This window comes from Rhodofomes roseus, assembly GCF_022264815.1.
Source record: "Rhodofomes roseus strain CIRM-BRFM 1785 chromosome Unknown C8Q71scaffold_2, whole genome shotgun sequence".
In the NCBI taxonomy this organism is placed as follows: Eukaryota; Fungi; Basidiomycota; class Agaricomycetes; order Polyporales; family Fomitopsidaceae; genus Rhodofomes; species Rhodofomes roseus.
Window position 1 is genome coordinate 918644 of NW_025952958.1, and position 14061 is coordinate 932704.

The 14061-nt window shown below is 56.1% G+C and overlaps 6 protein-coding genes across 6 annotated transcripts; 3 read left to right on the forward strand and 3 right to left on the reverse strand.

Annotated features, from left to right (window-relative positions):
• Window positions 1–557: 557 nt before the first annotated feature.
• Window positions 558–1853, forward strand: C8Q71DRAFT_820003 (pali-domain-containing protein; the record flags this gene model as incomplete). The annotated part of the gene is made up of 4 exons (XM_047926165.1): window positions 558–1025; window positions 1147–1176; window positions 1290–1551; window positions 1731–1853. The coding sequence occupies exons 1-4, from the start codon at window positions 832–834 to the stop codon at window positions 1851–1853; spliced, it is 609 nt and encodes a 202-aa protein (XP_047783724.1). The 5' UTR covers window positions 558–831.
• Window positions 1854–2612: 759 nt separating this feature from the next.
• Window positions 2613–5111, reverse strand: C8Q71DRAFT_720156 (NOL1/NOP2/sun family RNA met; the record flags this gene model as incomplete). Its single annotated transcript, XM_047921342.1, has 7 exons — window positions 2613–2710; window positions 2778–3234; window positions 3291–3839; window positions 3904–4000; window positions 4056–4550; window positions 4623–4706; window positions 4765–5111. 7 exons carry the CDS (start codon window positions 5109–5111, stop codon window positions 2613–2615), a joined length of 2127 nt encoding a protein of 708 aa, XP_047783725.1.
• A 199-nt stretch (window positions 5112–5310) lies between these two features.
• C8Q71DRAFT_215210 (FUN14 family-domain-containing protein) lies at window positions 5311–6401 on the forward strand. Its single transcript, XM_047917065.1, has 3 exons — window positions 5311–5659; window positions 5707–5927; window positions 5984–6401. Exons 1-3 carry the CDS (start codon window positions 5368–5370, stop codon window positions 6191–6193), a joined length of 723 nt encoding a protein of 240 aa, XP_047783726.1. The 5' UTR covers window positions 5311–5367; the 3' UTR covers window positions 6194–6401.
• C8Q71DRAFT_876827 (uncharacterized protein) lies at window positions 6402–8293 on the reverse strand (the record flags this gene model as incomplete). The annotated part of the gene is made up of 7 exons (XM_047928418.1): window positions 6402–7589; window positions 7638–7706; window positions 7766–7819; window positions 7873–7940; window positions 7990–8050; window positions 8105–8191; window positions 8248–8293. 7 exons carry the CDS (start codon window positions 8291–8293, stop codon window positions 6610–6612), a joined length of 1365 nt encoding a protein of 454 aa, XP_047783727.1. The 3' UTR covers window positions 6402–6609.
• Window positions 8294–9653: 1360 nt separating this feature from the next.
• Window positions 9654–10457, forward strand: C8Q71DRAFT_720158 (uncharacterized protein; the record flags this gene model as incomplete). Its single annotated transcript, XM_047921343.1, has 3 exons — window positions 9654–9824; window positions 9865–10207; window positions 10264–10457. The coding sequence occupies 3 exons, from the start codon at window positions 9654–9656 to the stop codon at window positions 10455–10457; spliced, it is 708 nt and encodes a 235-aa protein (XP_047783728.1).
• C8Q71DRAFT_215275 (uncharacterized protein) lies at window positions 10258–12299 on the reverse strand. Its single transcript, XM_047917066.1, has 7 exons — window positions 11983–12299; window positions 11851–11931; window positions 11737–11797; window positions 11593–11684; window positions 11483–11536; window positions 11368–11433; window positions 10258–11316 (listed from the first exon to the last, which is right to left on the reverse strand). Exons 1-7 carry the CDS (start codon window positions 12020–12022, stop codon window positions 10637–10639), a joined length of 1074 nt encoding a protein of 357 aa, XP_047783729.1. The 5' UTR covers window positions 12023–12299; the 3' UTR covers window positions 10258–10636.
• Between the last annotated feature and the right edge of the window lie 1762 nt (window positions 12300–14061).

Here is a 14061-nt window from a genome sequence, read left to right on the forward strand (position 1 = left end):
CACCCTTCCCGCGTGCTGCGTCCCCTCTCGCCGCGTTCGCGATACAACCCTCATAGCTGCTGTATATTTGCCCTGCGAGGGCCCCCGAGGGCTGTCCTTTTGGACTGTTCAGGCCTTGTGATTCGGTATATGTGGGCCGTGGGAAATCGGGACGGTTCACAAGGAGACAGAGACAAATAGATCGAAGGCGCACTGAAAGAACTGCCTGCAATTAGCCGTCTGATCGCCTGTCGCAGATCCGCGCCGCACTCCCGCCGCCACCGCCGCCCTGCCCTCTGCAGACAGAGCACGCCGCACACGCATCTCCCCCGCTACCGCTGGGCACGACAGTGCACGAGCGGCGGGGGGCAGTGGCTCGTGCGAGCAGTGGTCTTGCGAGCTCGACGTGACTGGGTCCTTGGCATCCAGGCGTGATCCATTCTCGCTTGTATGACGCTTCTTTTCTGTTCCGGGCAACCGCCCTTCCAGACCGTTTCACGTTTCCAGCTCCGCCGCGCCTTTCCCACGGGTGCTATAACGCGCCTTGTCTCTGCAAACATAAGTCGCGTATGTCGGCGGTGGCACAACGCCTTCGTCCTCGCCCTCGCTGTGTACGTGTCGCCCGTTATGCCGTCTGTGAAGCTGCGGAATGCTTGGGTGCTGTCGGAAACGTGCTGGCGCTGCCATCGAGCATGCCTTGCTCCGTGCCCTGGGCGACGGTCCCGTAAGTATTTGGGAGAGAGGGCCCTTGTTCGGCTGCCCATGACACCCTAGCCGTCGTGCTGTCGACCTGCGTTGTCCCTGTGGCCTGCTCTGTCGACGTGCTCTGTCCTTGGTGACCGTAGTTGAACCATGCTAGCGGACGTTGTACCATTCTTCATTCTTGTGGTGTTTGTGCTCCTGCTCTTGGGATCCCTCTCCGTGCCCATAATCAAGGCTATATTCCCCCTCCATCTAGTTGGGCACGCGACCTCCTCATTCCATACGGCAACTGGTAGTGTTTGGTTCGGCGTATGGGGCTACTGTATTTCACCAGTCGACGTCTCGTGAGTCGCTGAGTTCTTGCGCTATCCTATATCTAATGTTGACGATCTCCTTCTCTGGCCCCTATGACCCAGGGTTCTGGGCAATGACATTGACACTTCGGCGTCATGTTCCAAAGCGCAGCTTGGCTACGACCCATTCTAACGGAGATCGGTGCGACTGCTCTCAACCTAAACACAAACACGATCTCCAAAGCTACGAGCGCTGTGCTCGTCCTGCACCCCATCGGTATGTGTTCGGCGCACGGACGCCCATGAACTTAACAGCGCAATATCTTATCTGCTTCGGGCCATCATCGCAGCTATGGGCTTCGCGTTCCTTGCCCTGGTCTCGTCGCTCTTCATGGTCCATCGGCGGCCCGGCAGCGGCCTCTCGCGCAGCACATCGCTCGTTACACTCGTCTCGGGCATTCTGGCCGCGCTGCTCACTACCGTGGTCTTCCTCGTCGATGTCATCTTGGCCGCGGTAGTGCGCCGTCGCGTGGGCAGCGAGTCTGACGGGGCGCTTACGCTAAACTGGGGAAATGCCGTGAGTTTACGTTCAATGACGCACTCTACTTCAAATCTCGTCCAAGATCAATTGTTGAATTGTGCTATTCCTTCTCATTGATGCCACGTCTCCATCTCTGATGGGGCGATGTATGACACTTGTGATGTCCTTGACATATCGTATTCTGCATCCGACCAATACTCGGTGGCGTGCTCCAGGTGTGGATGGCTCTGGGTTCGTCAAATGCTCTCTGGATAGCTCTGGTTGGTGTCTCCGCAAACGTCTGCTGTGGGCGGCGATACAGGTACGACAGCTGGCAGCTTTCTCGGCCCATCCGCTGACTCTTGTTCTACGCTATCCAGAAGGAAAGCTGCCGTGTACTAACTACGACGCGCGCCATATATAAGCCGCCGGCTCCTCGCGCGTCCTTGGGACGAAGCTCTACACCTTCTCCGCATGACTCCCTCGCTCCTCCACATGGGACTTGTACTTGACAGGACTTGGACAGGACAGTTCCGACTACTCTCTACGCCATCGCTTATTTGCGGACGTCTTCGTGATGTAGTCTATCCACTATCCCACCATGTATTTGTATTCTTAGTCTACTATCCGCACGTATACCAATACCACCACGGCACCGAATGCTAATTGCCGGACATTGTGTGTCTCTCGCGTGCGATAAGCACAAGTGGGCGTATCATTCTCGGCGCGCGAGTGCCATAAGGACCTCGTATGGGCTACGAGAGAACGGAACGTTTCATCATCTCTTCGGCGTGTGGCGAGCTCAGTCCGATGACGACTGCATGTGGACCCAAGGGCGGGTGAAGGCTACTAAGGGCTACTAAGGGTGCCGGTGAACCGTGAACGTCGGCGGAAGCGGATGCCCGCACCCAGGTGGGACTCAGAATCAAAGGACTCAGAGTCAGACCCGCCTCGGCGACATTGATTCAGACCGCGCCGGAGCATTTCATTCACGCCATCTGCGCACTGCCGCCCGCACGCTTCCCAAAATGTATAGAGATCACACAACAAAGATCGTATACCAAAGCCCGTGTAAGTCAAAGGAACCACCGAAAGCAGAACAGTAGATACAGATAGGCTTATGCGGCTGCTTTCACGGCAATAGGTGTCGGTTCCGCCGGTTTGCTTCTCGGAGGTGGACGCAGGCCCTTCGCCTTGATCCGCTTGCGTTTGGCCTCTGCGAAATGAGAAGACGGGCCACACATCAGCTCTCGGAAGCTTGGTAAATGGAAGGAGTGGCTGACCTTCGAGGTACGGCTTGTCCTCATCGCTATCGAACCTCGTCTCCTCCGCGTCCATATCTACATCCATGGCGTCTCCTCCCTTAACATCTGCCCCACCCTCATCCGGACGTGCCTTCACCTTCTGGCGCTTGTCGACCTTGAACTTCGCCACGAAGAACCCATCCATGTTGTGCACGTGGGGGTAGAACCGCCTGGTCAGGCTGACCTTCTCGTTGAAGTTCTTCCCGCGGAAGCTCGTGTACCCTGGCCGGCCGAACTCGAGCCCGGTGTCCACGAGCTTGACGTTCGGCCGTTTGCGCAGGGCGTAGTCCACGACGGCCTCATTCTCGTCAACCGTGACGGAGCACGTCGAATAGACGAGGTAACCGCCTGTCTTCGAATCGGGCGTGACGCTGTCGATGGCGCAGAGGATGAGCTGCTTCTGCAAATGGGAGAGCAGTGCGAAGTCGCGGTCGGACTGCAGTCATTGCTGTCAGTTACAGCAATGCACAGTGAGAGTAAGGACCAACGTACCTTGTTCGTCTTCACGCTAGCATCCTTGCTTATAACACCGGTACCGCTGCACGGCGCATCCAGAAGCACACGGTCGAAGCCGCCCATGACCTTGGGAAACTCCCTTCCATCATACGAGCACACGACGACGTTCTTGCATCCCAGACGGTGGATGTTTGCCGTGAGACTCTTCGTGCGAGCCTTGTTGGCATCGTTTGCGAATACCACGCCCGTGTTCTCCATCAACGCTGCCATGTGCGTCGTCTTACCACCAGGAGCGGACGCCATATCCAGCACCCGCTCCCCGGGCTGCGGCGACAAGGCAATGACAGGGAGGAACGAAGAAGCAGCTTGGAGCATGTAGTGGCCTGCGAGGTACTCCGGGGTCGCACCGATGGGTACGCTACTCTCGAAGACCTGCAGACCGATGTTCGTCCATTTGCCAATGGGTTCGAGGTTAACTCCTCGGTTGACGAGCGCTTGGGCAAGATCCCGCCGGCGAGTGCGTAAGGTGTTGGTCCTTATGGTGACTGGTCGAGGGACTTCGTTGGCTTCGAAGAATTCGATTGCCTAGAAGGGACTAGTCAGAACGGTCTGCGCCAGACTCTCGGAACTGGAAACATGCCTCGGCAACGGGAAACATCTGGAAGAGTTTCTCTGCAAGGAAGTCATTGTAGCCATAGTAGCTCGCAATGTCAGATATGAGTTGCTGGACATATTCGGTGCGAGATCTGCATGGTTCGTACAATAAGTTCCAAGCCCCTTCGATTGATACAAACTACTCACCGTCCTGGAGCGGCGCGTTTCTTGTGGTTACTCAGCACACGCACGCATTCGCGCATGCGTCTCTGTACTGTATGCACATCGGGACCGCCGCTCTTCTTCTCGTCTTCTCTCTCCTCTGCTGTTGGCAGATGGAAACCCTCGACGTCCTCACCCTCCCCACCCATCTCCTCATCCTCCTCCTCGTCTGCGTCCGCGAACTCATCATCATCCTCGCCGGCCTGTGCCGCGTTTTGCATTTCCTCAATATCAAGCTCAGCTTCGCGCGCTGCTTGCGCGTCCAGAGCTCTGGAACGAGCCTCCATGTTCGCCATGGTGGTAGGCCCGTCTTCGTCATCTTCGTCGTCTGAAGACTCGTCTGACGCAGTGGGGATAATTTTGGCGGGTCGTTCGTGCTGTTTTGACTTCTTGCCTTTTGACTTAGACGGTGCGATTTCCAGCTCTTCGTCGTCTGAGCCCAGGTCAAGCTCTTGGGCTGGTCCTCGTAAGAGGTCGTCGCTTGGGGCACAGAGAAAATGTCAGTATGAATCTCGGAAAGCGGGGGTGCTATTGTGGGAACTCTAGACTCACTCTTCGCCATCTTCCCCGTCTACATCTAGGTCTTCCAGGTCACCGACGAATACCCCTTCGTTGTCACTGTCGTGGAAGAGCGATCTTACGGGCATAATATGTGAGACTTCGGAAGGTACAAAACTGTTCATTTAGAACATACTTTGCTTTGGCTTTAAGATCTCCATCCTCTGGCACACCCTCCCATCCTTCGCTGCTCCCCGCTTCGGCGTCTTCCTCGTCTTCCTCGTCCTTCCGTCTCTTTGGCTTTGGCTTGTTCGCAGGCTTCGTCACCTTCTCTGCCAGTCCAGCCCTTGCCTTCCCGACCGCAGGCTTCGTCGGAAGCTCATGATTTTCCCGTAACTTCTTTGCTGGTCGTTTGCCGATGCTCTCCTTAACATCTGCATCTGCATCGGCTTTCCGCTTGCCGAGCTTTTTCGCAGAGGGCCGAGGAGTAGTGTCTTGTATAGGCACTGGCGGTGCCTGCTTGTTCTTCGCACGACGGCCCATGATTATGTGTGATGGCGAGAAGGGCTCTGCAGCAGGCCCGTTCCGTCCGAGTGGAGAGTAACAGCGATCGAGGTTTTCCCAAAAAGGCAGTCGAAAATTGGGACAGGGTGACACTCGCGCGTGACAGAGGCTGTGACTGGCGCGATCAGCTGACGTGATGTCATGCATGTCGATCGCGCGTTCCCCGCCAGCGGTTCCTTGAGGAGCAGCCGAGTAACGCACAACTTGAACTCGTACCACCACCTTCTACATCGCCATGCAGTCGTCCTGCTTTGTAGGACTCTCGCGAAACATCATCCAGCAACTGGGCTTCGGCGGTCTCAGACATGCCCTTGCGCGCGACGTCAGCAGACTTAGCGGGCCGAAGTCTGCGTTCTCCCACTCTGCATGGCGCAACAACGCATCTTATCCGAGCAAGTCGCCGTTTGTATCAACGTATCCGGTGATTTCAGCTAGAGGAGCCCTGCCATTCTGGCTCAAGGCAGGAGGTGTCGCCGGAGTGGGTTTGGGTCTCTCGATCTTTGCTGCACCAACGATATTCTGCGAGCGTGAGTTCTTTGGAGACCATCCACGAGCCTCACTTATAATGTCGTAGAGATGCAACAACCCAACAGCAGGGTTCATTCCACGCCACTGTCCAAGCCGAGTCAAGCATCGCCAGGCTTCCAGTCTCCAGAAGCACCTCCGCCACAGTCGAGTGTCAGCTACTATGAGCTCACCTTCGGAACCGTCGCAGGCATATGCGCGGGAGTCTTCGTCAAGAAAGGTGCCAAGGCAGTAGCCTTCATGCTCGGCGGTGTTTTTGTCTTGCTCCAGGTACGTATCGCGCACCCACGTACACAGCTAACCTAGACTCAACTCTGCCCTTACAGTACCTAGGCTCTCTCAACCTTCTGCGCGTTGACTGGCCGCGCATGGCCTCCCGTTTCGAGAACCTGTTCTACACGACAGACGCAGTCGGGCGGAAGAAAGCGCCCAACGTCGGCTCACTCCTGAGGTGGATCACGGATTTCCTGACTGCCGACTTCCAGCAAAGGGCATCATTCATCGCAGGCTTCGCATTGGGCATCAGGATTGGGTAAATAATGATATTCATCAAGGAATCAATGTTGTGTTCGGGTTGCAAAAGGCATCTCTGTACGACCATTGGACCTTGTCAACAGGCCTGTCCGAAGACCGCGTGCCGGATTATGCTGTGTGTTCACAGGGTCATAATGACTTCTGCGAACTACAATAGTGCAAGAAGATCAGTCGATGTCCTGGCAAGCAGATCGACTATGTACATGGACTTCGACTGACGTGAGACAGGAGCGACTGACATGGGTGCCGTATGTCCAACAACAAATTCCATGGCCCTTGATGATGAGAATTGTCCACTCTGGGTTACTGACACGTCTCCTGGTTCGGAACACACGTCTGACAGCCGGACGTGCGTGTCGTTGTCAGAGGACCGCCTCCGGAAAAGGAGTATTCTGGACGATGGGAGAGACCTAAGCGTCTAGATCGTGGGGCTGCGCATGATCTTGCCTTCGGGACTGAAGGGGTTCGGCAGCTGGAGTCGCTGCGTCGGTTGGCGGGTGAGGCCCATCGACTGGCGCGCTAGCAGTTTCGCTTTCTCGTCCTGTTCGCCGGCTGGAGCTCCTTCCCTCTCCTTAGGGTCTATGAAACACAGACTAGGCTCGACGGAATGAAACGAATCCGGCGTCGCAGTGTCTGCGCGCGAGGGGCCGTTCGTCGATGGGGAATAGACTGTGGGCACCCTGGGGAAGTTAAACCCGCGAGCGGTGGTCGGTGTGCCTGGACGCAGCTGGGGCGGGAAATTGTGCGGAACTGCACTCTTCGGTCCTTGGGAAAGACTAGACGCGTCTGAGGACGATCGCTTCAGGACGACTGCCTGTGGAGGACGCGGGAAGCCGCCGATAGTTGCGCTCGAGATCTGGCTGTACGCGCTATGGGAGGAGTCGGACGAGGGCGCCAGCGAGTTCACTGAGCCGTTGCGCGCGAGAGGGTCGACGGCGTAGCGGTTCAGCCGCAGTGATCGCATGCGACGTGTCGTCGGAGTGGGGGCTCCTCGAGGGAACGCTAGATCCGTAGAACTGTACGATGGTGCGGGACTCGCGCGGCCTGTACCTTCGCCGACGAATCCAGCGACAGACAACGCGCCGTAAGGGAGTGAAGGCAGGTCATTGATCGTGTTGGATCGCGAGGGTGTCTCCGGTGTCGCCGTGCGCGCATAGTGCCATGGCCCGCGTGTAGGCGTCGAGCCGAGGGTCATGAGCATAGCCGGCGCGACCGACACGCGTTCCACCTTAGTCACCTCGAGGCCGGGACTGAGCGCGGCAGACGCGCTCTTCAGGTCGATTTCGTGGAATTGCCCCTCGACGTCGTGTACAAGCTTCTCCTTAGGTATGATGAGTTCCTCTGGTCGTGGCTGTGGAACAAGCGACATCAAGCAAAGAGTGATCGCGTGCAGGAGGACTGCGGATGGTCAACGGATGGAACCACGTCGGAAGTAGGACTACTCACAAACGATCGCCATCGTCCACTCCATGAATAACGAGAAGCGGTACGTGCCCGTGCATATGTTCTGGGATTCTAACAAAGGCGCGTTGTTCAGCAATCATTCAGTTATCTCCTCATGGCAAGGCACGCACTGAAGACGGAACAGTCGAACGTATGTCCTACAATTGTCAAGGACACAGCAACCCCTAGAGCCGCATCATCAATGGCGCTCACGGATGACAGGGACTGAGGAGCTTACCGAGGTGGGCAGCAAATAAGAAACCTGTCCTCGCAAACTCGAGCCAAAATTCGAAAACTACTACGATCCTATAGTACGTTCAGGACATCTGCGGTCAGGCGGGAAAGGAGTACTCACATAAGATATAGTAGTACGGAGAACACGGCGTTCATGCATATCATCAGTAGTACGATCACGCCTGCGCCATCTGTGATGAGCAACGTCCATCGGTACAGCAAACGGGATCACTCACGCTGTGCCTCTACCGCGTCTTTCCACTCGCGAGCGAGGTAGACAGAGAGAAGAATCGCCCAAACCAAACTGACAATAGACAGTACACCTACAGACGATTGTTAGCATCGTGTTCGGGCTTGGCAACGGAAGGCGAGAACTGACCGAAAACAGCTCTCCGGGCTGTGCGGAAGACAGACCACCATTCCATAGTGGCAGTAAAAGCTTCAAGCTAGTTATACACCGGGTAGAAGTAAAGAACGAAAGGCCGCCAGGGAGAAAGTAAAGAAAGAAACCAGGGGCCGACTCAGTCTGAGCCCAGAAAACGAAGGGGGTCCAGGAGGAAAGTCCTGAGGGGACGTCTGGAGACGCACAGGGTATTTCAGGACAATTTATACGGATCAAATGGCATCTCGGCGTCTGCAAACTGTCAGAGCATCTCATCAGTAGGTGGCCTGCGCACTGCCTCGGGGACGTCGACGCGAGTCTCAATGATAGGTGTGGGGTCGCTTCAGAACAAGGCGGCATCTGCGAGCGCAAGTGACATGGCTGTAGCAATTCAAGGGTGCTCTATTCACAGAGACCGTTGGAGCCGCAGTGCTGGTCGGCGATTCGAGTGTTGTGGATGAAACAGACGAGGTGCGCACACGTGTTTGAGACGCGACGCGACGCGGCAGTCACGCTGCAATCGCGTCCTGTCACGCCCGCTGACGTCGAGGACAGGCAGGCGCGCGGTGCTCTGTCCTGTCTGCCGTCCTCGGCCAGAGCTCCTTGGACTCGTACCACGACGTGGCCGAGTTTTTCCCACGCTTTTTGCTGGGCCAAGGGAGGACACCGGGCAACGTAGAGAGTCTCCGTACGCTCTCTCCTTCGCCTAGGATCCTAAAGTCGACAGCTCCCCGTCGCAGCCGATAGCCCGTCGTCTCGCAATGTCGAGTCGACCAGAACACTGAACGCCAAACCCTGCCGCCGCGGGTACATCCGACCTCGTCGCGATGCATTCCTGCCACCCAACCGCCACCCGAGGCTTTCCATCGACTGGTCTTCAGCTATGCCCAGCCGTTGCGCTCGCTGTGTACGGAGCAGCACCTCGAAACCCATAGCCAGGCTCACGCCGGGCCTATCCCTATCGCCACCACTCACCCACCATCACCACAGGCCTCGAGAATGCTTGACCGCAAAACCCGGAACTCCCTCGTTGGGGCTGACACGACGAGCCCGGTGAGCGGCCGGTCCCAGGACTTCAAGACAAGTAGACCGCTGGAGAAGGTATCGAGAGGAGGAGTAGGATTTGGACCTTTTGTTGTCATCGTTACCCCGGACCTGTTGCCCTGCTTTGACACACCCTATGCTGCCCTACACCGTTGCCTGCCCATTACTACATAAGCCTCATGACATCACCCCGAACCCCCACCATCGACTTGCCTACTGTACTTAGTATAGTAGGACCGCGTCTTAGCACGTCTGTTTGCTTGTTGCGGTATATAAATGCTGAGTTCATCATCATCATCATGCCGTCCTCGGCCACCGCCCGCTGTAAATTCTGTCTCTGTGTCTGTTGCCACGACAATATGTCCGAGCAGGAACCACTTCTTCCGACGAGCAGCTCTTACGACCGCGATGTCGACCAAGGCGGTACTAGCAAAGAAGCATCCTGGAAAGAGTGGACCGCGGAGTTGCTAGAATCACCCAAACTGCACAAGGCAGTCATCACGCTGGCTCGTACTCTTTTCACTCCTTGCGTGATTTCTCGTCCAACCTCTGGATGCTCTGGTCAAACAGGTCTTGATTGACTCTGCCTGCGTCCTGGGCGACCTCGGCTACACCTTTCTGAAGGAGAACTGCGTCCCCGAGGACAACCAGCCAGTCTGGCTGACCGTGCTCTCCCACATCTCGCTCGCCATCACCACGTTCTTCCTCGTTGAAATCCCTCTCACGATATGGGCGCAAGGCTGGAGGTATTACAAGCCCGGCGGACAGGCACTGCATTCGTCGTTGCACTTCTTTGATGCTGTCGTAATCGTCACGACATTTGTCCTTGAGGTCGTTCTTCGAGGACGCGAGAGGGAGCTAGCAGGGCTGCTCATTATCCTTCGACTCTGGCGTTTGGTGAAGTTGGTCCAAGGTATGGCTCCGACTTGCGTCATCTTGCTCTGACATCCTGTACCTGACTCTTTAAAGGTATCGCTGTTAGTGCGGGCGAACTCGAGGAGGATAATGTGCGCCAGTTGGAGGAAACGAGGAGAGAGCTGGAAGGAATGATTGTCGCATTAGCTGATACCCGTGAAGAGAACCGAAAGCTGCGTCTGCGCATCCACGAGCTCGAGGTCCATGCACAGCCGCAAGACGAGGAACCTCCATCTACGGAAGATTAAACAGTGTGTTGTGAATATACATTTATCTAGGATGTACAGATACTGGCTACAAAGAGTGGAATATATGATACATGCTCGTCAATGACGCCAAATAAACAAAGCCCCAAGTAGTAGTGTCCGGTCGTGGTATACTCGTGTTCATGCGCAGCATTAACGTCGGCGGAGCGCTCCAGTCGCGTCTAGCGCGATTCGCTATCCGCCCTGATCCATTCCGAGCGGTGGCAAGGTTTGATGGGCATGTCCGGGTCCTGCACGTCCTCCGGGAAGATCCCATACGACATGGGGCGGCTCGGCGATGGCGTGATGACAGGCAGACTCATCTGGCTCGGAATCTCGAGCTCGACCTCGCCGGGCCGCTGCCTGCCCAGAGGCGAGCGGGTCTTCGGTGGGAGCACGGGAGGCGCGTACGTCGACACCGTAGTGGAGGAGCTCCAGTGCGATTTCAGGCGCGGCGCGCTCTTCTGGGATTTCCCCGGCGAGAGGAAGGGAGGGTCGACGCCGCGGCGGGGCTTCACGTCCTTCGCCCATGTCGGCCGCAAGCTCTCCACACTCTTGCTGAACGGAGCGGAGATGGAGACAGCCTTGAAAGGAGGACGGATGATGCCCGCAGGCTTCCACATCGACTGCGTTTTGGACGACGCCGTGAACAGGGACTCATCGTCCTTGAATACCGGGCTTTCAAAGTCCTGTCGCTCAGGATCTTTAGGATAGAACCATTGCTTCCCGGAGCTAGGAGGCGAAGACGGCGATTGGGAAGTAGCGAACCACGGGACGGAAGTGATCGCAGCACCCCACATATCCGCTTGTGTGCTCGAGTGCATGATCGTAATCCCGATCAGACCAAAGAGGTACAGCAACACTGCGCAAGTCATGAGCATGCAGTGGAGCGCTACCAAGGTAGAAGGCTTACGAAGAGAGCTGGTCACCCAAGTGACGACGACCAGCAGAGTCGATGAGGCGCATGCACTCATGGCATCTGTGATGAGTGTGAGCATGGGATTGTCTGGTATACACGATGTACGCACCATCCGCTCTGCAAGCAATGATCGGCCCGCTGACCGTGATGTCTATCGCAGCAGCTACGAATGGGAACGGTGAGCAAGGATTCTTGTTAGAGCGTGCGGCTACTACTCACCAAGTTCCATAATCGCAAAGGCCGCTACCCACACGCACTCCAACATAATCGTCGGAGACCAAAAAGACGGGAATATTAGCTCTGCTAGGGCCCTGTAAAGAGTGATGAGTCAATGGTGAGACCTTGCGCGGCGAGGGGACATACAAGAGCAAGTATATTATAGTCAGGATAGTGTTGAATAGTACGAAGACAGGTGCGCCGCTCTCTGCACAAGACAGTGAGCCAGAGTGATACGCAGCATAGCCTTAAGGAACGCACCATTGAGAGAGGCCCTCTTCGCTGCTGCAATATTCCATGACGCGAACCCAAGCGCGAGGATGCTCAAGTACAGTAGGAAGACTATCGAAGCGCGTCAGCACCATTCTAGACATGATCATCATGGACACTCGCAGAAAAGAACGAATCGCAAGAGAATGAACGGGTTGCGCATCTTGTGTGGCGCGTTTACAGAGTGGGTCGAGAGTAGAGATACAGCAGGGGACGCAGAGCGTTCAGTATATATGAGAGCACGTATCAAAACGTATCACGGCGAGGTCTAAGACGTCGTCGTCGTCACAGCAAGCCTAGAAGCTAGCGTCCGAAAAGTCAAACGGAAATGAGCCTGAGATGCACCCGAGAAGGGTCAGTGCAGATGGCACGAGCGGAAGGGGGGACAAAGCAGTCGGTCCTAGGGACGAGGTCGAGGTTCTATAACGATCCGGGACCGCCGGGGCCACAAAGCGAATGGGCCGTGGCCAAGCATGGTTTTATGTGCAGGCGTCGTGTCCAAAGCGAGAACAATGGCGGCCAGAAAACAATGGACGACCGCGTAGGCGCCCCCATTGAGGTAACAAGCGCCGGTGTCTCGAGGCCGTTTGCTTCGCGGGATCACGTCTTCTCACTCGGTGCACTGCTTTCTTATTGTCTTGTCGATCTTCTTGCCCGGAATATCTCGTCATTCAGACGTGGAGTATACGACGGGAACGGTCAGTACTCCGCGTACTGATGTTGCCAGGCATCGTAGACCCGACTCACGTCAAGGGGAGGTCCGAGTCGACGTCGACCGCAATACTTCAAAGAAGACCGTCTTCCCCTCTGACAAAGAGATCAACTGCTTGGGGTTATCAACTGCAACATACACTGAGCCCACCTGCTCACCGAACTAAGCAGGGCACTCTTTCAGTGAGTACTGTCTTCACAAGATCATCCACTCGAGTGCCTGGACTCATCAGTACACATGGTATACAAGTTCGTATAACGCGTTGGCAACGAACTTTGCCCCATCTTGTGCCCCATACATGATTCTCTTGGAAGCTCGCGAAAGTGCCCCGTGCTGCAGGAAGCAGCAATTGACAGTACGGCCGCGGCACTCGACTCGGTCCGAACACGATGTTCACTGAAGCGGGTGCAATGGTCGAATTGATGCACTCCCCAGCGCCACTGGCGACCAGTGATGCATGCATACACCTGCAAAGATTAATGATGGTCGGACGCTGAGCGAGAGATGACTGCGATCGATGTGGGCTTGGTGCCCCTGAATCGGCGCCATTGACTAGCCGGCGGTCTTGTATGCTGGGACCCTCTCGGTGACAGGCCAACATATGGAGTCGGTGAAGGTATGTTCATCCACATCACCGAGTTGGCCGAGGGGTAGGGTGACGAGCTCTTTCACAGATGTGTGTGACGCGTTGTTCCCTGGGTGCGACGTATCGCTCTCTCGTGTGCGAGTAACGCGGAGCAGCCAGCTACAGTCATGCAGCGACCGGGACTGTAACAGGGTGCGTACGAGGCCGTCCAAGCTCTATATAAACACTATGTGTTCCTATCCAATATTGCAGTGCAGCGGCAGTGATGACCGTAGTCGCCAGGTGAGGTCGCCATGTCTATAGCACGTCGTGCCGTGCCTGTAGCCGACCCTACCGGCCTACCGTACCTGATCCGAGACATCACCCAGACATTACCAACTCTGACAGGCATCCACCATGTCTCCCGCACTTCTCCAGACTCATGCGCTCTCTCACCGCATCTATGGACGCGATTGACGCGTCTCGCAGACTCTTGACAGGCGGATTTTTCCAGACCATCGATCTGCTACATGTACCACGTGACCGCGTCTTCGCAAACCTCTTCCGACATAACGGGGCGCAATTAAGGTTGTGCGATCTGTCGGAGGGTCGAGAGCAAATTAGTACGTGCGTTCTAGACAATTACACCGCTTCCTCGAGGCATCTGACCTCAATTTGACAGTCCAAGCACATCTTCTCTTGGCCAAGAGGACGTTCAGAAGACGGCACAAAGCGCTCACCTCAACAAGTCGGCCGGACGATTCATTTCAAGTGTCGGCGAGCGCGTTCAGGCTGAACGATTCTGGGGTGGTTCTAAACTCTCTTATACTCTCTTTCGGAGGGATCTTCCATTCATGTGCGTCATGATCGAGTTTGCCCAAGACAGATCGGAGCCCGATCAAACACATCGGGGGCGACCCCAAAG

Excerpts from the sequence above, each read along its gene's own strand:
- C8Q71DRAFT_215210 (XM_047917065.1), top strand. The coding sequence starts at position 5,368 with ATGCAGTCGTCCTGCTTTGTAGGACTCTCGCGAAACATCATCCAGCAA. Across the intron at positions 5,660-5,706 it reads ACCAACGATATTCTGCGAGC|AGATGCAACAACCCAACAGC; the intron begins GTGAGTTCTTTG and ends ATAATGTCGTAG. Across the intron at positions 5,928-5,983 it reads GTGTTTTTGTCTTGCTCCAG|TACCTAGGCTCTCTCAACCT; the intron begins GTACGTATCGCG and ends CTGCCCTTACAG.
- C8Q71DRAFT_215275 (XM_047917066.1), bottom strand. The coding sequence starts at position 12,022 with ATGCGCAACCCGTTCATTCTCTTGCGATTCGTTCTTTTCT. Across the intron at positions 11,932-11,982 it reads CTTGCGATTCGTTCTTTTCT|TCTTCCTACTGTACTTGAGC; the intron begins GCGAGTGTCCAT and ends GCGCTTCGATAG. Across the intron at positions 11,798-11,850 it reads GAAGAGGGCCTCTCTCAATG|AGAGCGGCGCACCTGTCTTC; the intron begins GTGCGTTCCTTA and ends TGTCTTGTGCAG.